Source organism: Panthera uncia, chromosome D4, assembly GCF_023721935.1.
Source record: "Panthera uncia isolate 11264 chromosome D4, Puncia_PCG_1.0, whole genome shotgun sequence".
In the NCBI taxonomy this organism is placed as follows: Eukaryota; Metazoa; Chordata; class Mammalia; order Carnivora; family Felidae; genus Panthera; species Panthera uncia.
In genome coordinates this window covers 44365958-44392092 of record NC_064807.1, presented here as the reverse complement: position 1 = coordinate 44392092, position 26135 = coordinate 44365958, and the positions used below count along the sequence as shown (strand labels likewise).

The 26135-nt window shown below is 41.8% G+C and overlaps 1 protein-coding gene across 1 annotated transcript in view; it reads right to left on the bottom strand.

Annotated features, from left to right (window-relative positions):
- Positions 1–26135, bottom strand: part of FOCAD (focadhesin) — a 313963-nt gene that overhangs the window by 37066 nt on the left and 250762 nt on the right. The window contains exons 28-35 of the mRNA XM_049635278.1: positions 23485–23574; positions 17096–17243; positions 14807–14926; positions 12810–12932; positions 12263–12340; positions 11565–11636; positions 9910–10012; positions 7705–7785 (exon numbers count right to left, since the gene is read on the bottom strand). Of these exons, the coding sequence (XP_049491235.1) occupies positions 7705–7785; positions 9910–10012; positions 11565–11636; positions 12263–12340; positions 12810–12932; positions 14807–14926; positions 17096–17243; positions 23485–23574 (815 nt within the window). The remainder of the gene's footprint in view (positions 1–7704; positions 7786–9909; positions 10013–11564; positions 11637–12262; positions 12341–12809; positions 12933–14806; positions 14927–17095; positions 17244–23484; positions 23575–26135) is intronic.

Here is a 26135-nt window from a genome sequence, read left to right as displayed (position 1 = left end):
CGTTGGGATCTGTGCTGATGGTGCGGAGCCTGCTTGGGTTTCCGTCTCCCTCTCTCTCCGCCCCTTCCCCATTTACTCTCTCTGTCTCAAAAATAAACAAGCAAACAAAAAAATAAATAAGTAACATTCACCACTGAAAGGAACCTGACCTAGCCAGCTATTACGGGACTGAAGATGAATACAAGATGAGCCTAGAATGTCTTGTGCCACAACCAAAGTACTTAAGAATGATGGGGCCATGTCAAAAGGACACAAAGCCAATGTAAAGAGGCTCTCACTATGGAACAATATGAAGGATGAAATAATGAATAATTGAGTAACAAATAATTACACGAAGTAAAATTTTAGTAGTCCATACTAAGAGAGAGTGAGAAAGAGGGAGGGAAATGGCAGCTCTTCCTTAGAGAATGCCTACTGAAAAACATAAATGGAATGAGGGAATTTTAAGAATCACCTTTTGGCAGGGGTGCCTGGGTGGCTCAGTTGGTTGAGTGTCTGACTTCAGCTCAGGTCATGATCTCACAGTTCGTGAGTTCGAGCCCCACGTCAGGCTCTATGCTGACAGCTCAGAGCCTGGAGCCTGCTTCGGATTCTGTGTCTCCCTCTCTCTCTGCCCCTCCCCTGCTCACACGCTGTTTCTCTCTCTCAAAAAAAAAAGATTAAAAAAAAAATAAAAAAATAATCACCTTTTGGCAAACATCATAGGAATAATTCAGGCAAGAAAACATTCATGGACAATGAAACTCATGGGCAAAAGCAGGATGAAAAACCAGATAATCCTAAAGTCTCAAAACAGCTCCACAAAGAATATTTACTGATGATAAAGGGAAAGGAGAACTTACTAGTGGAGAGGCCCTGAACATAGCACTTTAGCCAAGAGATCAAAATCAACATCCCCAGTGCAGAAAGACATCATGAGCCCCCTGGTGGGATGCCGTGAGAGGGGCAACGCTCCGCGTCTGTGATATTCCTGCCAAGGATGACTGACCTACCCTCACATGAGCAACCGCAGGCAAACCGGCAGATCCAAACAGCCGAGTGTTCTATAAAATAACTGGCTTCTGGGGCACCTGGCGGCTCAGTCGTTTAAGCAGCCAGCTTCCGCTCAGGTCACGATCTCATAGTTCGTGAGTTCGAGCCCCACGTCAGGCTCTGTGCTGCCAGCTCAGAGCCTGGAGCCTGCTTCCGATTCTGTGTCTCCCTCTCTCTCTGCCCCTCTGCCGCTCTCACTCTGTCTCTGTCTCAGAAATAAACCTTAAAAAATTAAAAACTAAAAAAAAAACTTTAAAAATAAAAAAATTAAATAAAATCACTGGCTGCTAATCTTAAAATACTTTCAAGTCTTGAAAGGCAAACGATGACTGGAGAACTGTTCTAGATTGAAGGAGACTGGAGGTGGGACAGACTATATTCCGGATTAAACTCTTTTTCTGCTAAAGACATCGTTTGGACAGTTGCTGAAACTTGAATAGGGTTCTCTGGCAGTTTTCACTATTTTATAAGTTTGGAATTACTTTAAAACAAAAAGAAAAAAAGGTACAAATTTTGGGGGCGCCTGGCTGGCTCCATCAGTAGAGCACGTGACTCTTGATCTCAGGGTTGTGAGTTCCAGCCCCACAGTGGGTGTAGAGCTTACTTTAAAGAAAAAAAAAAAAAAGCACACATTTAAAAAAACAAGTGTTCTAAAATTTAATTAAAACGTAAACCTTGGGGGCACCTGGGTGGCTCCGTTGGTTAAGCGTCTAATTCCTGACCTTGACTTAGGTCATGATCTCACGATCTGTGAGATCAAGCCCTGCATCTGGCTCTGCGCTTATAGCGTGGAGCCTGCTTGGGATTCTCTACCCCCCCCCCCCCCCACCCCCGTCTCATTAAAAAAAAATAATAAACTTAAAAAAATAAACTTCTTGGACAGTAAATATATGCAAAAATGTTCATTCCTTCTGGAAATGAAAGGTTAATTAAAGCAGTGTCAAGGTATGATTTTATACCTGATGGATTTTTTATTGTAATCGTGTTTATCTATATATTGGTTTGCTTTGTAATATGATAGCTAGAAAGGGTTTCCTCTTTATTTTTTATTTTTTTTAAATTGTTTTCTTACGTTTTTATATTTGAGAGAGAGACAGAGAGCGAGTAGGGGAGGGGCAGAGAGACAGACACAGAATCCGACGCAGGCTCCAGGCTCCGAGCTGTCAGCACAGAGCCCGACGCGGGGCTCGAACTCACGAACCGTAAGATCATGACCTGAGCCGAAGTCGGATGCATAACTGGCTGAGCCACGCAGGTGCCCCTTTATTTTGTTTTCTAAGCACTGTTACATAAAGTGACTCATAAACTCATAATGTTTATCAAAACTCTATAAAGATTCAATTATTCTCTCCACTTTACAGAAGTAATTGAGGCTTAGGGACGTAAGCAGCTTGTCTGAAATTATACAGTAAAGTGGTGTGTGAGCCCTGGCAGCCGGACCCCCATGCCTTTAACCTCTGTTGTGATCTCCTGCTTTGCACATGCATCCAGGGCTGAGGTACCCAAACCTGGTATAACCCTTTTGAAGAACAAAGAAGCCAAGGAAAACCTTTATGCGGAAGAGCGACATAAAGATGTTCTCCATAATGGCAATTTTTTACATGACCAATAGATAAATGGCTAAAATAATTATGATCCATCAACTTGATTGAATCCTCTACAGTCATTTAAAAGTGATAATTATGGAGATATATGAAACGCAGGGAAATGTCAATAATAGAAGTTAAAAGATTCAAAGCATACGTACACTGGGAAGTATGCAAAAATTATGTGTGCATAAAAACAAATTAAAAAGTAAAATTCAAAAATGATAATAGTGTTTAGAAAGTCATGGGGCAATTGGTGACGTTTTTCCTTCCAAATATTTTTGATGGTGTTTACAATCAAAAATAGCAATCAAACACTCCCAAAACACATCCCAGGAACAAATGCAAGGATTCTTTTCACATTTTCTCGCAAGCTTCTTTCTGGAGGAGATAAGTGGTGATTTTGTCCATTTACATGAGAAGTCAGTAAATTTTTAAAAAAATTAGAAGGCAACAAAATAATACACATGTTATGATTCAATATCACATAACACACACACATCCAGATGGACGTAAGGTAGAATATCTATTGTGACTATCTCTAGGTGGTGAGATTATAGGAGATTCTTTTTTCTTCCTTATACCATTTTTGAACTTAGTGTTATATACAAGTATTCATTTTTTTTTTAAATTTTTTTTTCAACGTTTTTTATTTATTTTTGGGACAGAGAGAGACAGAGCATGAACGGGGGAGGGGCAGAGAGAGAGGGAGACACAGAATCGGAAACAGGCTCCAGGCTCTGAGCCATCAGCCCGGAGCCTGACGCGGGGCTCGAACTCACGGACCGCGAGATCGTGACCTGGCTGAAGTCGGACGCTTAACCGACTGCGCCACCCAGGCGCTCCTATACAAGTATTCATTTTTAATAATACTTGTTAAAAGATCTGTACAGGTAAACTATCACTAAACTAAAATGCTTTAACACAATCTCGGTAATCAACTCCGTAATTTCATCAGAAAAATAGGACAGCTTTCCCATATTGTTTATTCTACACCCAGAGTTTACTAATCCTGCTTTTGACTAGACTCATCATATAATTACATCTTCTGCTGGTTCAAAATTATATATCTGATGGTTATATATCTTCTGCTGGTTCAAAATGATCAAATGAGAATATGTCTATCTACAGTTCATTTAAGAACCCCATACTTATGCACATAGATCACTGACCAATGAATTCCTATCAAGAAGGAAATGCCAGGGGCGCCTGGGTGGCTCAGCTGGTTAAGTGTCTGACTTCAGCTCAGGTCATGATCTCACAGTTTGTGAGTTTGAGCCCCCCCCACTGGGCTCTCTTCTGGCAGCTCAGAGCCTGGAACCTGCTTCGAATCCTATGTCTGTCTGTCTGTCTGTCTGTCTCTCTCTCTCTCTCTCTCCTCTCTCTCTGCCCCTCCCCTGCTCACACTCTGTCTCTCTCTCTCAAAAATAACTAAACATTTAAAAAAAATTAAAAAAAAAGGAAATGCCATTCATCTTGACTTTATTAAAAGGATTTAAATAACTTTCCGCAAATAATACTTCTTACTGTGAACTTTAAAGCCTAACAGAAAAATACAAGCTTAGAAAGCCAGTCGAATTCCCCAGGAAGAGAATGATAAGAAAAATAATCCTAAATTATTAGGTAGAAATATGTGGTGTTAGCAGCAAAAATGAACCATTACTTTTCTTAAGTACTTCTAATACATTTTAAGTGTTTTCTAAAAGAAACAAATACAATCTTGGTGAAATCTGAACATGGCTAGGAGACTGAGAAAAAGCAAAGATCAGAAGTCAGGAAAAAAAAATGAATAGAAAAGTAGCAAAAATCAGAGTCAAAATTTAGAGTCCCTTAAGGGGAAAAAAATAATTCCATGATAGGATGAATTAGATTCTGAGTAAATTTTAAACCTAGCATAGTTAAGAAATGTCCGTAGGAATAAATAATACATCATAATGATCATGACATCTGCTACGAGGGTGTCAGGGCTATTAGGGAAGAGAGGAGAATGTTACAGGGCAGAAAAAAACAAAAACAAAAACAGTTACATTCGAAACTATTAACTGAAGCTCTGAAAAACTAGAAGCACTTTGTAGTTTTGGTTTTCAAATTTAGGCCTGTATGAAGGAATGGATGTTATCAACATCTCGTGTGTACTATCATACGGATATTAAAGTGAGGATCCAAGGTGAGAAAGGCCCTGAGCATTAGAAAACAGATTAATAGGGGCGCCTGCGTGGCTCAGTCGGTTAACCAACTGACTTCGGCTCAGGTCATGATCTCACAGTTCATGGGTTTGAGCCCCGCGTCAGGCTCTGTACTGACAGCTCAGAGCCTGGAGCCTGCTTCAGATTCTGTGTTTCCCTCTCTCTCTGCCCCTCCCTCGCTCACATTCTGTCTCTCTCAAGAATAAGTAAACATTAAAAAAAAAGAGAGAAAAGCCTTCAAAAAAAAAAAAAAAAAAGAATGAAAACAGATGAATATATTCATTATCTCAAATTTGATTGGCTAAAATTGATGGTCCCCAATCTCATCCTGGCATAAGTGTGGATCAGGGATAACTCATCCCATTTTTCTTCCTCTCAGGAGTTATTAAATAGCATACAGAGACATCGAAGCCAGGCCATCCCTAAAGTCTCCTCTCTCCGGCCTGTGCCACGCATGATTTTTATTCTCTAAAGCCATTTCTTCCTCAAAAGAGCTCACCAAAGTCGTCATCCTTCCTATCAGCAGCCCCACTGGGCTCTAGTGAGTGACATCCAGACATTTAAACTCAAAAGCTGCTTCAGAAGGGAGTTATTAAAATTCAAATGAGCTGGGCATATTGAAGAAGAAAACACTCGTTTGCATGCACACCTCCGCATTTGGCCACCCCATTTAGACCCATAGAGCAGGGTCTGGTTTTGTTTTTGTAAATGGGCTTCGGAGGCGGAGGTCAGCCTCCCACGGCCCCCACTCCTCTGGGGTCATCGTTAGTAATGTGTAAGGCTGAATAGATTTTCCTCTGAATCTAGTCAGCAAACCGGACAAGAAGGCAGCCCTCTCCCACAACCTGAAAATGCCCAAAATCTGATTGGTAGCATGGCATTTTTAATACTTCATTTATCTGTCTGAAAATAGCTTTCAGCAAGATTGCAAATCATGTCACTGATGCCAGTTCCACCTGATTTTTCAATTTTAGAGCAGAATATTTCCTGTTGTGCCTTGACTGTGTAACACAGAAATGTTATGTTTGACCAAGAATTTCCCACAGGATTCAGAGAAAATTCACGTCTGCTAAGAAATATGGATCTGGGGAGTCAACATGACATTTTATTCACTAGAAAAGGAGTATCTGTCATTTTATCTTACGAATTTTTATTTTATTTCTCATGGAAATACCTCACATCATCATCATTTAAAATTTTTATAAGATACCAGGGAGCAAACTAAGAAAAATGAGCCAAAATATGTATTCCAAAAGTTATTCTAGCCATGGAAATTTAGACGCTCCTTTAGTAAGAATTCAATTTCTTACTAAGGAAGACATCTCTATTATGAGATCTAATATAAAGAGACTTAGTTTATGACAATATAAACAGTGAACTCTACATTACGTGTAATATATTACATGACTATATCCAAATATATTACGTACAACAATGACATAACTATTTATCTATTTTTCATAAGGGTATATAAAAGCAGTTAGACTAACTCATGACCCTAAAATAATAGTACAATCTCTTGAACTCGAGGAAGCAAAGGAATTTATCTCTGAACTATGAAGCCAGTTGAAATCTGGCAACTCCTGGGATTACTGTACCCGGTGGGAAATCAGATGACATGACCTTTAATGTCCTTTCCAACAGTAAAATTTTACTCTTCCCTGACCTTCATTAGTCAAACTTGCTTCCTCCAGATTTCTTCATTTGAATTTAAAAACTTTATTTTCCCCTAAAATTGGAACGGTTTTGCCCAGAATGACCTAACCAGGCCAGGGAAAAGAGAAAGTAGCAAATAGCATCAATGAAAGAATATTACATCAATGAAACGGTTTCCTAAGCCAAGATATTTTCTAGTGAGATACATTTTCTCTCACAGCATTGAAGAGTATGTGTATCAGTAAGGGGCATTTATTTTTAAGACTTATATGGCATTATTCTGACTCCAGTCAAAAACAGAAGGCACTTGGAGCGCCTCAGTGGGTTAGGTGTCTGACTCTTGATTACGGCTCAGGTCATGTTCTCATGGTTCGTGAGATCAAACCCCACGATGGGCTCTGTGCTGACAGAGTGTAGCTTGTTTGGGATTCCCTCTCTCTCTCTCTGTCCCTCCCCTACTCATTCTCTCTCAAAATAAATGAAATAAACATTTTAAAAAAAGGCACTCAATCTCTGTCTTCAGGTTGCTTGTGCTCTAATGTGGGTGGCAGCAATAAAGGATCACGAAGGGACAAGGCACCTGGGTGGTTCAGCCGGTTAAACATCCAACTCTTGATTTGGGCTCAGGTCTTTGCGGGATCCAGCCCCACACTGGGTTCCACGCTGATGGCACAGAGCCTGCTTGGGATTCTCTCTCCCCCCCCCACTCTGTCCCTCCCTCACGCACATGCACGCTCCTTCTCTCAAAATAAATACACATTAAAAAAAAAAATCACAAAAGAACAACTGTTTGCAGAGAAAAAGAACACACGCTAAAATTAGGAACTAGAGCCAGTGATCCCAACAACAAAGACTGATCATTCAAGGTTCAGGGAGAAGGCGTATTTCCTAGTCAGGTCCCAGGTGTGTTTCTTCTTTTATGGTCACACCCATTCGAAATTGACAAGAAAAGAAATGTACATTCATATTTTTGAAAAAGCCAAATGAAAGTTTAAGGTCTTCACAGATTCCCTGCTCACCGCCCCCCCCCACAACCCCCAAGGTCAAATACGATTACACAGAGTATCTGTTTACATACCACCTTAGCGTAGTTGGTCTCCTGGTCATTTCTGTTGCAAAGATGGTCTCGCAGAGGAAAATAGCCACTCCTTCAGATTTGTTATTAATTCTACAGAAGCAGGCTCAGGGCACACAAACCCACTGAGTAGAAAGAGTGATAAAATTCGAGAAACATGCTCACTTGCCTTTTTTTCCTCCTGTAATGAAGAAGCCAATGGCTGCTCTAATAAAACTGCTCTCGGGCAAATAGCTATAGTCGGTAGGAACTGTGGAGACAGAAAATGATCAAATTAACCAGTGAACTCGGTGGGACTAATGAAGGAAAGATAATGATCTCATGCTGCCATATCAACCTAGAGATAAAGCGGAGATGTTTATGCCATTAATCTCAGCACAATACTCTGTGGTTGCAACTAATTCTATTAGATTAAGTGACTGGCCTTGAAGTAATCACTTAGGCTATGCAAGCAAATCTAAAATGGGTGGTAAACCTAATAGAGACTGAAAAATCACAGGGGATGAAAACTTTACTGATGCGGTTAAAAAAAAAAAAATCCTTTCCAGGGGCGCTTGGGTGGCTCAGTCAGTTGAGCGTCCACCTTCAGCTCAGGTCATGATCTCACGGTTCATGAGCTCGAGCCCCGTGCTGGGCTCGATGCTGTCAGCACAGAGCCCATTTCAGATCCTCTGTCTCCCTCTCTCGCTGCCCCTCCTGCACTTCCACTCTCTCTCAAAATGAAGAAACATTAAAAAATATATATATTTTCCACATGTTCACATCAATGAGCCCCGTCTAGTTAGCCTCAGTGTCAGCAAGGAGTCTGCTGGGCTTCGAGGCTGAGACTGCCATGCTAGGAGCAACTTCAGGACATTCAGAATCAGATATATGAACCATGGAAATACAACAATCAGTAATAACAGCGGCCCATCTCTTACTTCATAAAGCAGGGACCTCTAAGTGACCAACACGTGCGAATAACCAGATGTGGCTGCTGACCTGGAACAGTGAAGCAGTGACTTTTATGCTGGTTGAGTCTGGGGAGTTTCCTAGATTCTTTTCCTCCCCATCCCCCATAATTGTTTCATGAGATGGTTTTCACCACAACAAATGGCTCGACTGGAAAATTCCAACAGGAACATGCCGCTGTACTTTTCCAGACACACAGTCATTTCGTTTCAAAGAACCCGGGTAGAAGATGATTCACTGCCACCTGACTTGAGTATATATGTGGGCCAGAGCACGTAACCCATAACGTAACAATTAAAAGTCTATGTAAAAAAGCAAAAGCCTGACGGAAACTTGCTATTTTACCAGGGCATTATGAGAACACTGCCCTTCAAAACCAGCATTACCTAAGGTTTCCGCTATGACTAAGTTTTTTTTTTTTCTTTTTTTCCCCATTTAACGTGACAGCTTCCGGCTGTCTCGAGTTCATTATATTGGGAGCGCTGCAGAACCGTGTCCTATTTCTATAGCTAAGGAGTGATTGAAAGCGAGGGAAGCAGTAATTACAGTGCTACATGTTCATGGTGATGCTGTCCGCAGACTACCTGTCAGGGCATACGCGAAACTAGGTTTTAATGAGAAATCTTTGGTAGCTAAACCTCTCTGGCCTGGGTCCAAGAGAGCCAGGGGGTCAAAATTCTATAAAGAGCAAAGGGCAGATTTAGGTCCCCGTGTAGTGCAGTGATGCCTTCCTCGGAAAACCTCCAAGTGCAAACATACATTAGGCAGGTGAGAACTGCAAATATTTTTTTACTGCTTTTCTCCAAAATATGGAAATAGAAAAGGAAAAAAAACTCTTGTTATGTTAAGAGCTAGGATTTCAATTTCAAGGCCAAGTACATACACACCTTTGAATGTACTTACCCCACTATTTTCTTAAAAACAGGGGCCAGAAGAAATGCAGTCATATATGAAGAGGCTTTCAGTGAAACTGGAGTATTACGCAAAGTGTGACTCCATAAAGTAAAAACAAAAAGAACTCTCTTCCAAGCCTCAAGGACCTGGTGCCTACTCCCTAGATTTGTCACCACGCTAACGCCACTTGGAAGTCACGTTATCTTTCTAAGCCTCAGCTTGCTTTGTGAAATACGGGGTTAGGCTGAATGTCTAATCTCCTCTCTGAGGGAGGCAGAGAGGAAGAAGGACGAAAGCCTGGGCTGGGGAAGCCAAGCGATGGCAGGTCAGCTGCGTCTGCAACTTACGGCCACGTGATCCTGAGCAAGCCAGGAAGCCTCTCCACAGAGCATTCTCTCCTGATGTAAAATAGGGATGGTAACACCCACCACTTACGGTGGCTGCAAAGATTAATGCTCTTAACAAAGGACATGGCCTCCAGTCAGCAATCCCTCCTTCCAGCTCCAGTGTTCTAAGAGTCCAGCCTTACCGGAGGTCCTACTTTGACTCGAGGACAGAGTAGACAGATGGAGATGGCCCAGAAGCCAGAGCGCATTTGACTGAAGACCAATCACTCCAGACACGCTGATGACCTATGGATGGAAACGTGACAGTGCAATGATCGGGCAAGATCCAAACTCCACTTAATAAAAGGTCACTCATAGAAAGTCGTTTATCTTTAACGAGGTGGTAGCTTGTCTGGTAATGACAAGCTCTATGACAAGTTGTAAGGTCACATGCGTGTCTTCTAAACCCTGGACATACAGCTGATCAACAACTATTGCTGAATTAACGAATCAATCAGTCAAACATGATAGGAGGTAGCACTGGTGGTCTCAGGTTTCACCGAGTCAGCTGGTCTCAAAGGAATATTTTTAAAAAGGAAAAAAAGTCCCGAGAGTGGGGGGAAAAAAAAAAAAAGGTGTTAGTTATTTAAGAATAAAATACCTTTAAGGATGGAAGGAGATGTTATTTTGTCCTCTAAGTAATGTTCTATTACTGCTTTATCACTCATCATAAGGATTTTGTTCAGTAAGAGTTTTCATTTATCGGTTTTTCTCCCAAGTGGAGCAACTTAAGTTTCAGCATAATTCTTTTCTTGAGAATTGTGTTCATACATTCACAAGAGAGTTTCTTCTGTTTAGAGATTTATGTTTGCTTTAAAAATTTTTTTTTGAATGTTTGTTTATTTTTGGAGGAGAGAGAGACAAGAGCGTGAGTGGGGAGGGGCAGAGAGAGAGGGAGACACAGAATCCGAAGCAGGCTCCAGGCTCCGAGCTGTCAGCACGGGGACCGACGCGGGGCTCGAACTCACGAACCGTGAGATCATGACCTGCGCCAAAGTCGGACGCTCAATCGACCGAGCCATCCAGGCGCCCCGGATTTATGTTTGCTTTTAAAAGCACGAATCACTAAAACTTGTTTATGTGGTAGGTGTGATAATCAGCTGTATTTTACAATAATGAGAAAAAAGTATGCTAAATGCAAAGACTACTTGAAAAGGCCATCTACAAAGTTCTATATGTACTAAGAATGCCAATTATGCAAAGGAACTAAGAATTCTTGAAAAGATTTATGACCAATTTTTACAAACACTTGCTTCGAGTTGTGAGGACCATCAGTGATATTTTTTTCAGCTTCTTTCATTCTGTACTTTCACATTCGAGGCAATGAAATTAGTACATTTTTAAAAGTAAAAATCTTAAAATATAAAATCATTTCTCAGCCGATGAACAGACTCGTTCTCTAGCCAAGAGTGCTGACAATGATTTACCCAAATAGTTTTGTCAGTTACATGTGAACTAGTGCCTCTTGACCATTCTACTTCGACACGGGCCCTTCCTTTGGTCACCCTCCATTTTACTTTGTCCTTAGGACCTAAAACTCCTTGCAGGGTCAGGTTTTAAGTTTTAAAGGCAACCAATGCCAACTCAAGTTAGCTCAAACACGACCGCTTTTTCTCCAGAGGCAGTGGGTGTTTGTTGGCAAACGCAGGGGCATAAGCCACTCTCAAACGCTGCTTGGACTCCATGTGAATGACCAGAGACCTCCCCATGTTTCAAGCAAAAGTCTGTATCATCAGAGAAAGGCAATAAAAGGGAGTATCCATTTTCCCATCCACGGATTTTAAATCCCTCTTCTCACCTGAGTTACAGTTTTAATGACTTCATTAAGTCTGGCTTGAAAATGAGAGGTCTGGATGGCTTCTGCCTTCAGCTGAAAGAAAAAGAAATACCCACGCCAACATTCCCCAAAAAGTAAACGATGGTATTCGCAGTGTATGAGCTATCATCTTCTAAGCTATGCTATAATTTGCCATTGAGTCTTTACATCTCAAAAACAAAAGCTATGGGCTCCTTGAGGGGAGGGCCCAAGCTGTATTCATCATCGATTTCCTGGAACCGGTTCCGTAGCACTCACTTAACACACCTTCACTGTACGAACACGGGTGCTCCTTAGAATTACTTGTTAACTGAAACATACATGTGTCCACTGTGGACGTAATATACTAGATAGAAACTTAAACATGACAGATACAAAACGGAGTTTCTTATGGATGACTTAAATTTCTTACGATCGGTCACTTTTCTCGAGCAGGGAACTTTGTGGAAAGTACATAAGCTAAGTTTAATTCCTATACACCGGATACAAAAAGGGAACAAATATCTAGCAACAAATTCTTAACCCAGAGCGATTTTCTATACATCAAGGCACTGAAAAGCCCAGTACAACCATTACTGTGACCATGTATTCGGTCCTTAGCATACTGAGATACTGGGCATGCTCCTCTTGCCGTGGCTATGTACACATTCAGATTCCTCCCCTTCTTTTGTTGTTTTTACCTGCATTACATCCCCTTCAGAGCCCACCAAGGCCACCATGCCATGAAGAGCTGCAAGGCAGAGCATTGTCGGAGTGCCCTGGAAACAAAGCATCGGATATGTCAAGAGGCAAACGGTCCTTGGGTTTGAATTCTAAAAAAACCTATTCTATCACAGAGAAGTACGGGTCAAAATGGTACTAAATTTCTAGGGTCAACATAACCCGTATCCCTAAACCAAAAACGGCAGCAGGCTTGAATAAAGTAATAGGTTGAAGTTATTAGATCATAGGCGGCTTCTTGTTGGTTTTTATTTTTCAAAACCCCAATGCGCCTTTAAAATGAAAACACTGAGAAAGTAGCCTCTTAAAAAAAAAAAAAAGCTGTCATAGTTGACAGGATAGATCATTTATAAGGGATTAAAAGTTCCTGCATCTCTTTTGTTTGAAATTGCCTATTCTTTTACTGTTGGGCTGTGTACCTCAGCAGCACCTGTAAGTGGCCTAATAAAATAGCTCTTTTCTTCCTTTATAAAAATATAAAATAACATGCAGGACGTGACCTCCTACCTCTGTCAGAACAATTCTGATCCAGGCAGGGAGCAGCCGGTGGCCCAAGTCCTCCGCTTTTCCGTGTCCACACACAGACAATCCGTGAACCAGGTTTCCTAACGCTAGGGCAAAACCTGACGTCTGCATAAGCAAGGGAAAGACAAAGGGTAAGGAAACAGAAGAAGAATGGAACGGATCAGGAACTCGATAGACAGCAACCAAGCACTTCTAGGGGCTCCCTTTCCTACTGACACCTTCTCCTGCCATCTGAAAATCAGAGATTTGCAGATTTTTTTAAAAATCAAGACTTCCAGGGGCGCCTGGGTGGCGCAGTCGGTTAAGCGTCCGACTTCAGCCAGGTCACGATCTCGCGGTCCGTGAGTTCGAGCCCCGCGTCAGGCTCTGGGCTGATGGCTCGGAGCCTGGAGCCTGTTTCCGATTCTGTGTCTCCCTCTCTCTCTGCCCCTCCCCCGTTCATGCTCTGTCTCTCTCTGTCCCAAAAATAAATAAAAAACGTTGACAAAAAAATTAAAAAAAAAAAAAAATCAAGACTTCTGGTTTGCAACAGAAACTGCAGTCTCACTAGGGAATTCAGCTGCAGTGAATGGTTTCTTTTAGGAAAGTAAGACCGGACTGTTACAAGACTTGACTCAAATGATCCAAATTTTCAGAAGGAATTAGGGTGAAAATACCAAGGTAGATCATGTAAGCCAAGTCAACTCCCAAACAAGAGGAGAGAAAGTCCCGAAACGAGTACAGCATATGCAAACCTCCATGTTTTGGCGTTGCAAGACCTATTCTGAATTTAAGTGTGCAGTCCTATGACCGTAAAACAGTAACAACGCAATATTAGCTAATAACCAGCAAATCCTGCAATAATTCACGATGGCCAAAATCGAGACCATGGGAAACCTATAAAAATCCAAATGGGGAAGGAGCATTTTTTTTTTCAATTTAACTGTCGTAAAATATACATAACATAAAATTTACCGTCTTAACCACTTTTCGGTGTAAGTTCAGTGGCATTAAACATATTCACACTGTTGTGCCACCGTCACCACCATCCATTGCTAGAACTTGTTCATCCTGCAAACTCCAACGTTATATCCCTTAAATAAGAACATCCTATTCTCCCTCTCCAAGCCCCTGGTGACTACCTTTCTTCTTTCTGTCTCAGTGCTTTTGATTACTTGAAGTATCTCGTGTAAGTAGAATCATACAGTATTTTTCTTTTTGTGATTGGCCCGTTTCACTTAGCATAATGTCCTCAAGATTCACCCACACCGTGGCATGTGTTTGAACCTCCTTCCTTTTGAAGGCTGAATAATATTTCAGAGGGAACATTTTAAGGGTATTTAATTTAATTGGCAGGTTTGTTTGTTTGTTTGTTTTTTTTAATGTTTGTTTTTGAGACAGAGAGCAGAGAGCAAGTGGGGGAGGGGCAGAGAGAGAGAGGGAGACAGAGGATCCAAAACAGGCTCTAGGCTCTGATCTGTCAGCACAGAGTCCAACACGTGGCTTGAGCCCACGGACTGTGAGATCATGACCTAAGCCGAGGTTGGAAGCTCAACTGACTGAGGTACCCAGATGCCCCTTTAATTTGCAGGTATTTAAACTGTCACATGTGTATCCGGTCATGAACAGGGGTTCTCTGCTTTGAATTTGCTGAGGTTTCATGTTATCAGAGTCCTCTATGTGTTTATATCTTTACAAATTGTTATCGCTAGCCTTACCTTCCCCTAGCCACATGTTTTAAGATTTTATAAATATAGAACAATACATGGGGAGAGAGAAAAGTCTTTCATACCCAAAGAACATAGAACATAAGGAGAGGAAAAAAAGACACTTCTGACTGTTGGCTAGAGCAGTGACAAGAGAGAAGAGTTAGAAGTTCTTTAGTTCTGGGCACAAAAGAAAAAAAGCCCCACTACAGTCCAATTCTGAGTTAGTCAAAATTAGGACTCAGCAGCAACAGGAGACCCCAAGAGAGTTGTAATCACGGCACGCATTCCAACCTGTTGGTTGTTTTCTACCAACAGCTGAAGCTTGTTCATGATATCTTCAGCCTCGGTAGCCTCAATGATTCCGGCACTGAATGCTGATGTGCATACACAGCTGAGAGTATAGGCAAGGACCTAGACGAAAAGACAGCAGAAAATGTTTCTTCATGAGTGCAAACAAAAGAACACAATTTGGCTGACACCGATGTTTTGCCAAACTTCTCCCTGGGATAAGGAATGGATTCAAGGACACCAACCATAGACCGGGCACCGTTCCGCTGCCCAATTCACGTGTCCCAACAACGTTAGGAGGTGGGTGTCACGATTCCTGCTTTACAGGTATGGACTTTGAGGCTCAACTACATACAGCTTGCAACTGACAGAGGTGAGATTCGTACCTAGGTCTTTGGACTCACAATCAAAAAGTTCCATCATGATCTCATGGGAGGACACAGTATGAATCAACAGCAGAGGCAGATTTTTATCCCCAGTGAATGCTATCTTCTAATAGCCATGTGCTCTGATCCAAGGCCAAGCAGGAGAGGAAATTCAAAGAAGTTAAAACCCTGCTGCATTGGGGCGCCTGGGTGGCTCAGTCGGTTAAGCATCCGACTTCGGCTCAGGTCATGATCTCGCGCTCTGTGAGTTCCAGCCCCGCGTCGGGCGCTGTGCTGACAGCTCAGAGCCTGGAGCCCGCTTCAGATTCTGTGTCTCCCTCTCTCTCTGGCCCTCCCCCGTTCATGCTCTCTCTCTGTCTCAAAACTAAATAAACGTTAAAAAAAAAAAATTAAAAAAAAAACACAACAACCCTGCTGCATTAAGACTGTCTTTTAGGAGGAGTGGGGCATAATGGACCAGGCACATGGTTTTTAGGGTCACATAAATTGTGTAAAATAGAGGTAATACTACTGTCCACAGAGCACCGGGGTGCTAATTTAATAAATCAATGAATAGATAAGTAAACGAATATATGAATTAATTATAAGTAAAAAAGCATGCTGGGAGTCGAGAGCACGCACACTGAGGTGTAGGTCCCCAGTCGACCATTTCCGGGCTAAGTAACTTGGGGCGGGTCACTCGATCTATGTGAGCCTCAAGTTTTGCACATCACGGTTCATCATCCCCTCCCTGCTGCCTCCCACTTTCCTCTTGAAGCCCTCCTTTACAAAGATGCTGTTAAGGCCCGGTGGAAAGGTTCAACTCCCCACCGTGGTCGGTACGGCGTGAAAAAGGAAGCCGTTTCCAAGGTAGAGGTTGGATAATAAAACATCAGAGGTGGGGAAAGACAAAACTGCCTGCTCAAGCCTTATGAATCGAAACATCAAGGCAGGCCGACGCAGCAGTTGTAAAAAACCTTGCCCTCCTTTCACTAATCACGTTGCCCCTTGGTGGCAAAGTTTCCTCCGTGGGCTTACAAAAAAATACGTGCTCTCAGCCCGTGTCCTGCCACTGCTTTCAAAATGGAAATGCGGTGCCTGTGTTGGAACAAAACTGCAACCCTCCGTGCCCCAAAGAAATTCACCGATTCGACAAGTCCCATTGGGGAAAGCGAAGGGGCCGAGCAGGGAAACACAGCAGCCATTATGTAACTCATCAATGGCTCCCGGGCAGGCCCGGAGAAAACAGAATCTGCTCTAATGAGACAGAGAATCCGGCCAGGCCAAAAGGTCGTCCCCGGGTCCTCCCAAAGAAGAACACAAGGCGGTTCAGCTTCACCTGGGCACAGAGACACACGCCTCGGACGGTCGCTCGGGACGCGGGGGACACGCGCAAGCTGCGTCACACAGGCCGCAGTTGTGCGTAGTTTCGCGCCGCGACAGAAAAATCTTTTCGTGAAGTGTGGTAAAGGGAATTTCCTCAATGATTTTTCATGCTGGCTGACACGAAGAAAGGGGGAAAAAAAAAATCAAATGCCTTTTCGCTCTGCAGTTTCTTAGGCTTCTTCCGGGCCATCTTTTATAGTCACATTTGGCTGGAGTGTAATTCTAAATATCTCCATTTAACCTTCCTGCGGAAATCGCAGCTCTTCTTAGAAAGTGCCTTCTGGCGATGCTGACTTAGGTTTTTGCATTCACTAAAGGCTCTTATCTTCTATGCCACATTTAAGTCTGAGTTGATTTAAAAAGCTGCACAATTTGAAACCTTATGATCTAACATAGGTTGTTTGCCACTCAGATTTTTCTCCTTATCCTGGCCTGAAACTGAGGAAGAATTTAATTTCAGGGTGACCAAAACATGAGAAGTAGAAAATAAGCAGCAACAGGAAAACAAAAAACAAAGAAAGCCGTCACTTCCGGCTCCTACCTCCTGAAATGTTCTGCTTTGGCTCCCACTGTCATCCAGGTAGGTAGACAGCTTCCGAAGCGATGCTGCCACATGAACTCGAGACTCCATTCGGCTGCTGTGGCTCATGAGGGACAGAACAAGTCCAACTCCCAATATACAGCCCGTGCTTGGATGCAAAGAAAAACAAAACAAAACAAAACAAAAACCCACAAAAAATGAGGTGTTAAAATCACCAGAAACCCACATCACCACTCTTCACTTATCACGCGAGTTTATACTGCTCTTCAGCCTGAGGTGAGATGGCTGGCTTCTAGATCCGCTGCCTGGGATATAAGTGTGCCCCATGAACCACGACAGGTGCACCCACCGCCCCCCTCAAAAGGAAAACTATATATTCAAACAAGTGTCCGTGGCCCGCGTTAGTGCTGTGTACCCACTGGAGAAGAACAAACGAAAACATGAAATAGGTTTCACTTAAACTCAAGGGTGAGGTAGGAAGACGAATAAAAAGTCAGGTGAAAGCAGCTCTACGTCTACCCTTAGAGAAATGCCATGGTCCTCTGCACCCTCCCTCTACGTCCACATATTGAGTGCACCATGATTAACTGCATGGGAGAGAAGACTCCGTCTCAGGATGAGAGCTGAGGACCTCTAATAATGGGGCAGGGGGCGGCGGGGTGGGGGGGGGGGACGCATTGCGAGGCATGATGATGAGCAACTAAGTGCTTCATGTTTCCTAGTCAACATCCACAAGTGGAATTTCGTCCTTAAACTATGTATTTGTCTGTGCACAATGACATTAGTCCTCTTCTCCCCTCTGATCCCTCAGAGTACCACTGGGTCACAAGAGAAAATGGACAAATGACAGGCTTGTCAAAAGTTACCCCATGTGACAATTCAATTGGAATCTTGGGCTTTGTGCCCCAATTCTCGTGAAAGAACACATATCCATTTGAAGGAAAAAACCAAAAACTGTTCTCCCGGAAAACTTCTGGTTAGGATGATAAGATCATGCAGCTGGAGGGCGATTTTCTACTTAAAAAGAAAACAAACAAACAAAAAAAGGTTTTGGTCATCATTGTGTTTTGAACTGAGGAGATGCCGAGCGTTTCAGAAATCATCCCGATTCTGGTTTGGCTTGCCTCGCACAGTATCTGCTGCTTAGGACGACGTTCCAGGGCACTTCTCCAGTAACATGTTTCACTGCCCGTAGGCTCTGTCAGTTTGCTCTCATATAGTAACTATCTCCGTGGCAGGTGTCAAGAACACTCACACTGCTTCCTGCACATGTTAGTTACTTCCCCCAAACACCTCTTGCAAACGAAGCATCCACATCTGATAAAAAGACACCCAAGAGGAGAGAGACGCTGCAGGATTTGTTCAAGGCCATATGGAGAGTTTCCAGCAGATGACGGCCAGAAGACAGAGGTTTCGGACTCCCAGCCTTCTGTTCCATCTGCCCAATCCCAGGCCCCTCTCAGTGACCCGTATGATGGCTGGACGAAATTGCCTATGAGAAGGCACCCTATCTAGAGCACGTTATTCCAGGTTCTATGGCGTTAACTATCTGGCATTAGGAAATCCTTTGCAAAGAAGCTACTGCAGTAATAATCCATCATTACTCAGGCAGAAGTGCTGTTACAGCTTACATGAACTTAACAACTAGCTCAACTAGCATAATGCACTGCCAACCAGTTAAATCAGCATCTAACATCTGAACGCTGCGTGCTTTTGAGACAAATCATGTTTCTGAAAGAGGAAAGGCACTCTTCATTAGTATGGATTTTTTTTTAATCTTTTTTTTTTTTTTAACGTTTATTTATTTTTGAGACAGAGAGAGACAGAGCATGAATGGGGGAGGGTCAGAGAGAGGGAGACACAGAATCTGAAACAGGCTCCAGGCTCTGAGCTATCAGCACAGAGCCCGATGCGGGGCTCGAACTCACAGACCGTGAGATCGTGACCTGAGCTGAAGTCGGCGCTCAACCGACTGAGCCACCCAGGTGCCCCTTCATTAGTATGGATTTACAGCCCTTGTTTCTATTTAGGATCGACAGGGAAGGTTTTTTTTTTTTTTTTTGCTTTTGTGTGTGTGTGTGTGTGGGGGGGCTATCTTTCTGTACCGATGCATATAAAAAATTGACCGAATTAGAATCAAAGATAGAGTTAGACAAAATGTGATTAAGGGACACCTGGGTGGCTCAGTCAGTTGAGCGTCTGACTTCGGCTCAGGTCACGATCCCCTGGTTTGTGAGTTCGAGCCCCGCGTCAGGCTCTGTGCTGACAGCTCAGAGCCTGGAGCCTGCTTCAGATTCTGTATCCCTTGCTCTCACTGTGTCTCTCTCTCAAAAATAAACAAACATTAAAAAAATTATAAAAAACTAAATAGCAGGTATCTAAGTCTTGCTTTTGGCTATTCTGGGCATGCCAAAAACCTTTATCCTCTGGACTGAATGAAGTTCCTCTTCATCCTGAAGCATATGGGCACAAAGGCTTAGAAAAAGACATCCTGGTTTCTAGCTCACATTTACCTAAATATTATCACAGCATAATTATTCTTGGGCAAGGTTATCATTAATGATTCTATCCGTTGCTACAATGGTAGATGTCTGTTGTCATGTGTGAATACATAATCTAACTATGTATATCAGTGTGCCAATATAAATATGCTAGAGTGTATGCATCTATTGACCTCCTAAACTCCTTCTACTCTGTCTCATTTTTCCAGCATGCACCAGGAAGGCAGTCCTAAAGCTTTACTCCTGATGTTTTCTTCTGATTTCCAAATTATCCATATTTTAATGAGCTTATTTTTTGTCCTAAGTCTTAAAGATTCTTCTAGGTGCTTAGGTCAGCATTTCTGCACATTTATCTCATTTTAGCTTCCCTTTGATATGTTTGCCAGCTCTAAACCAAGAATGACTTGGGCAGAGGTAGCTTTCACAGCTTTCTCTCCAATGAAAACAAAAAGGAGTTCCACAGTGGTGCCTCAGACAGATAAAATAAAAACATATTATAATATTAGGTGTTAATTTCAGGTTTTGGAATTAATAACATGAATCTCTAAGAATACTAACAAACGATAAAGAGAATTTAAGTTGTAAAATCATATGCCCTATTATGTCCTGACTTACTTGAATCTCTTGTTCAAGCATACTAAAATATCACTGGCAAAAAGAAAATCTACAACTTCAAAGCTGTGCAATTCTGCTATGGGTGTTGCTATACCAAATGAGATATAAAGATTATCATGACACATGTTTTCTAAAATTAACCAGATGAATCTTCAATTCCTTACTTTATTGTGGGCACTCCTGCAGATTGAGTACGAGGCCATCTAATAATTAGTTCTAATAACAGTTAACATTTGTATAGCGCTTTGCCCTTTACAAAGTGCTATACAAATGTTATCGTATTTGTAAAAGCTCAATAGTAATTAACCAATGCTCAGGTCATCGATGGATGGCAGGACTGCTTAAGGCTGGGAGGACTGCAATGGCACAGTAATTACCACTAGATGGCAGCAAAAGGTAAGCGATTGGGCCACGAACACCGACCAGACCAGGTGCAGGGTTCTCTCAGCAGGGACGTGTCCATTAAATCAAGGAAGCGTGGTGAATTTGCTCTGGGTGAATTCTACCACTTGAGGTAGCACGCTCCCAGATCTATTAACTACCCCCTGGTAATGCTTCCACTATTTCACTTGAGAGAGGACCGCCCTAGACTCCTGAATCTCATTAGACAGGGGAATACTTTATGCCTGGGCCTAGTTAGAATCTCTCTCTCTCTCTCTCTCTCTCTCTCTCTCTCTCTCTCTCTCATAGTGAGACACACCCACATGTTAAAAAAAAAATAGTAACTACCATACTATCAGGTGTCAAATCGCTTTCTTTCTACTGAAATGTGTTCTCCACACAGAACTAGGCAAGACAGAAAAATGGCTTTGAAGTCCGACAACGTAGGCTTCTCCCCCAGCTCTGCTACTTACTGTGTGACCTTGAACCAGTCTATTTGAGACTCATTTTCTTAATCTATAAACCAAAGTGATGAGTATTCCTGTTTTAGTATCAACGTTTAGACTGTCACTGGGGCTTCATTACACGAGAAACGGGTGTGAAAATGCCTAGCTACCTAAGCACTAACAGCCACAGAGCATCAGGAATGACAAAATACTAAACTTCTTTAACTGTAGGAAGAACAGGAGTTTGGAGAAGATAGAGGGAGAAGTTCTTGAAGGATCTGGGCTTTTAATTGAACTCTCTGAAAAACAAGCAAGACTTCACTGAAGGACAGGAAACTTCTGATGGCTCTATTCTATTTAATTCTGCAGCATTAATCCCTATCTAGGCCCATCCTTCCCTCTCCCAAACATGGTTCTTCATTAAGGAGGTAAGAATCATGAAAGAAGAATGAAATAAGAATCTTATCAATATAAAAAGTTAACTTTAAAGTTAAATACACTTAGACATAGGAGGTTTTTATAAGCATAAATACCCATACTGTGGACAATTCAGTTATCTCTATGGTTCCCCTCACATTGAAACAAACTTCCTGCGGATTAGTGGAGATAACATGTGAAAGTCGTGCCTGATTGTTCCAACTGGCTGAAAGCCTGCAACATGTTAATGCACAAATGTGTACCCAATTTTATAATACCCTGACCTACAGCCATGATGGATACCTGTGGGAAAAGGTAGGACTGAGGTGGCAGGTGGGCGTGGGGAGAGAAATGTATCTTACTCCTTGGTTGTAAAAGGCAACACCACCAACACATGGATTGGACTCAAAACTACCAATTCTTCATCAGACCCAGCAACGGTTAGATGGCCCTATCCCTTCCATTAAATCATTTTTGACATTCAAGAGACTTCCATCATGTCACCAAACTCTCTTTTCCCATATTCAAAGTCATGCTCTTAAAACATCTCGTTTCATCTCTAACATGTTTCATGATAAACTGGGTGGGTGTCAATGATTCTTATCTAATCTCAGCCTGCATTTCAGAGAAGACCCTACAACTACCACCTACAAAGTGAAGAGTTCATGTTCTACTCATAGTGAAATAGACGATATAGGCAGTTACTTCTAGTTACTTTTGTTAGTCTGCACTTACTTAACAGGCTAGATGATACGAATGTCACGCCAGATCACAAGTTCCTAAAGAGCCACCAATGTAAACACTCGTATCTAAACAGTGCCCATAACAGCAAAAAAGTAAATGAGTTCATAAACTGGAGGTTAGTGCTTACAATTTGTTGGGTTTTTTAATAATAATGAACCTCAGAGGATCTAAACCGGAGGTTCCCAAACATGTGGAAGTCCAAAAAGATACAATGTAGTCCTCAAGTGTGTCAATGTTTCAGAAAGCCTAATAAAACTACCTTCTCCCACACAAACACAGACCAATTAAAACATTAAATGTCTCACTAAACAAGTACGGTTAGCCTTGTTTTTTGAGGGCTTTTTGTGGGGGGGGATTTTCGTTTTATGTAATCTCTACACCCAACACGGGGCTCAAACTCACAACCCTGAGATCAAGAGTTGCCTGCTCTATTGACTGCGCCAGCCAGGCACAAGGTATTGTTTTCTAAGTATTCTGTTTTGGTTTTGGTCACCTTTCACAAATTTTAAGATATTTAATAGACAAAATCTTTAAAAAGCATGAGATCTGGGGCGAGACAAGGAGAACCTATTGACACGGAGGAGGTTGGGACCCCCTGATATAACCTATGTTTTGCTTCCATTTTGATTCCTCAGTCATTGGGTTTCACAAGGGAAATCTAAATCATGGGTCAAAGGCTCCCTTCACCCAATCAAATTCAACCATTCAAATTTCCAATCAAATTTCAACCATTTAAAAAGGTTAAGTCATGCACATAAGTCTCCAGATACATGCTTCATATGATAACTACAAGACAGAACTAAGGTATTAGTAACTTAACGACAGCCATGAAGTGACGTGCATTGCTCTGTATTGAAGCAAACTATTGCTGAAACATGGTTTTTAGAAACAAGTAAGCTTTAAATTTTTTTTTAATGTTTATTTATTTTTGAGACAGAGAGAGACAGAGCATGAGCATGGGAGGCACAGAGAGAGAGAGAGAGGGAGACACAGAATCCAAAGCAGGCTCCAGGCTCTGAGCTGTCAGCACAGAGCCCGATGCGCAGCTCGAACTCACGAACCATGAGATCATGACCTGAGCCAAAGTCGGACACTTAACTGACTGAGCCACCCAGGCACCCCAGAAACAAGTAAGCTTTAATTACAGGTTTTTGATAATTACTGAAAAACTCTTTGTGAACGAATTCGAGATCAAGTCCTATGAATACTTCACGATATAATGCAAAATTCATGGCAGAGGAAGATTTGATGCCTAAATATCAGAGAGGAAAGGAAATCAACATACTTATATTCAAGACTAGCATCAAAGCAGCAATTTTCCAGGGCATCCAAAGACTTCATCAGAAGGAGGTTCATCTGTTGGCCAGATATATCGCTAGGCAAAGCAAGAGGAAAAACTGAATTACTGAAAATAATTCACATGTCCAAAATACCATTTAATATTTTCCTCTTAATATTTTAGTGAAAATACATTTTGTTAAAAAAAAATAAAAGTCACAATATTAATGACTCACATATACTTATTTTGCAGAGAATTTAATTATTGAGTTTCTGTACAGTAGCATCACTTGTAAACCAATAAACTCAAAAATGACTACTTTTGTATTTCCTCAGCCCATTCACATTTTAAATCACTGAAAAAGACCAAAATCGGAATTCCAAAAACATTTTCAAGAAGGCCCATGTGATTTTCTTCGGAATATTTAACAGCCCACTAAGCTGATATTATCAATAATCATTGCAAATCTCTTTTCTTGCGAGGACTGTTACTTCTGATTTCATGTCTCAATTGGGAAGGCTGGTAAGCTCTACTCCTTTTTTCAAAGGCGGGGAGGGGAACCCCAGTCATTTATTTTCCCTGCCTTTATACAGTAATTGATGTGGTTTTGCAATGGTCTTGATGAGGGCTATGACTTCTGTAGTAAAACAAAACTTACAAGGTCATTCTGTGGCTGTTTTCTCAGGCAGAGTTGTGGGTTTCATCACCAACACTTTTTTTATCAAGAGGTTTCTAAGATGTCACTTCTCCTGCTGCCCCCTCGGACCACGCTAAGAGGAATGCGGCCCCAGGAATGCCAAACGGCCAGAGAGCACTTTAAATAAGGTCTTCCCAAACCAAAAATATAGTACTTTTGCCTGTGGTGAAGGATTGCATTTTGCAGCGAGAACACGCACGCGCATACATACACACACGCACACACACACACACACACACACACACACACAGAGTTTTAATAGCTTTGACTAAATAAGTCCTTATTACAGCTGTTCTCTGGAGTAAAATATACTTAACTATCCTAAACAAATGCTAAAGAGATCCTACCGGTATCCTCTGGGAGTTATGACAGAAGCAAGCTTTGGAATAATATGCTTTTCTGAATAAATTCTAGACTGGAATTTAAATTCAGGTGACTTTCTCCTAAGCCTTAGCTAAAAATGGATGGCCATGATTCTCTTCTACAGGGTGATTTTTCATACTTGAGACCAACATACTGTCCTAATCCTGTTCCCCTGAGGGGTCATACTGGGCAACTTATTTGATGGCACTGGCTATTCAGGGTCAACAGCCCTCAAAATGCTTACTTTAATTTTAGAAAAATGGAAACTTCCTCCGAAAACGTCATTATCTGGTGACACCGTCATTATCCAGTAAAATATTTCTTGGCACCAAAAGTAAACACTTCAGGTTCCTCTCCTCCAGAAAATTAGGAAGGTGGGCACCATGAATAATTATACCACTGGCTACAGTGTGAACCCACTGACCAAAGGATGAAGCGTGCTATCCAGACAGATTATTAGAGCAAAGTGAAAATTTGCACTTATTCTGAGGGCTTTTGGCCTTGGAAAACACTTCCTGGTGTCCTTCCCCAGGCTCTCCAGCAGGTGCAAAGCCAAGTAAGACAGAGAGGGGTAGAAGGCGATCTAGGAACCGGTTTCTCAAGGTAGCATGATTAAATTAACCACACATGCGAGCTTGTCAAGCCCTAAACCCAGCAGCATCTCATCCTAAACTAATGAAGAAAGGAGCCAGAGCCAAGATGGGATGAAATGAGTTGCCTGGAATTAAACTGCCATGGCTCATTTTTAGTTGTAAAACATGTTGCTTGAAAGATACTGAAGAAAGAGCATGAACACAGATGGTGAAGAAACTGCCATTTGTAGCATTGTAGCAAAGGGAAAAAAAAAATCACTTTCAAGTTTTAAGCCTTTCAAAAATATGTTGTGTTCTGTCGCACACACAAGATATGTAACAGTCAATTCACATGCAAAGGGCAGCTTTTTGTTCATGTCCAGAACCAGGCCTATAAATAATAATGCTGGTGAACAGACCAAAATGAACATTCTAGAAACGTTTCATTTATGATCACAAAGACTAAGCCAATCTTCCCAATCGTCTGACAGATGTTTCTAAGAGCTGAAAATGATCATCTGAAATCTAGTATTTCCCTAGATCAATAGCAGTTCTCCTAAAGGTTTCACATAATGGTGTTTGCACAAAGCTATGTAAATTACAAATGCAAACTTAACCACTGGTTTAGAACTGAAATCTAAATATAGCGTCATGTCATCCAGTTTACCCACACTGACACCGTTTCTTGGCTTTGGACAGACCGTTAATTTCTGCCAACCAGGGAAGTTTAAGGACATCGAACATCTCAACAGGATGCCTCTTCCGACTACCCTATTTCCAGTGCAGGAAAATGGGGCCGAATTCCAAGTCAGCGACATCTAAATATTCATGATATTCAAATATTCATGTTGTACCACACTACAATCAATCTGGATATATAAAATTCTAAGATTTGTTATAAAATAAAGAAGAAATATAATGAACAACACAACCAAAGTAGATTTATGCACGAGACAACTTTTCCATCTAGTGGAATTTTCCACTTGGGTCTTTGCTATTCTGTTAGGTCCATTCAAGGGTAAAGC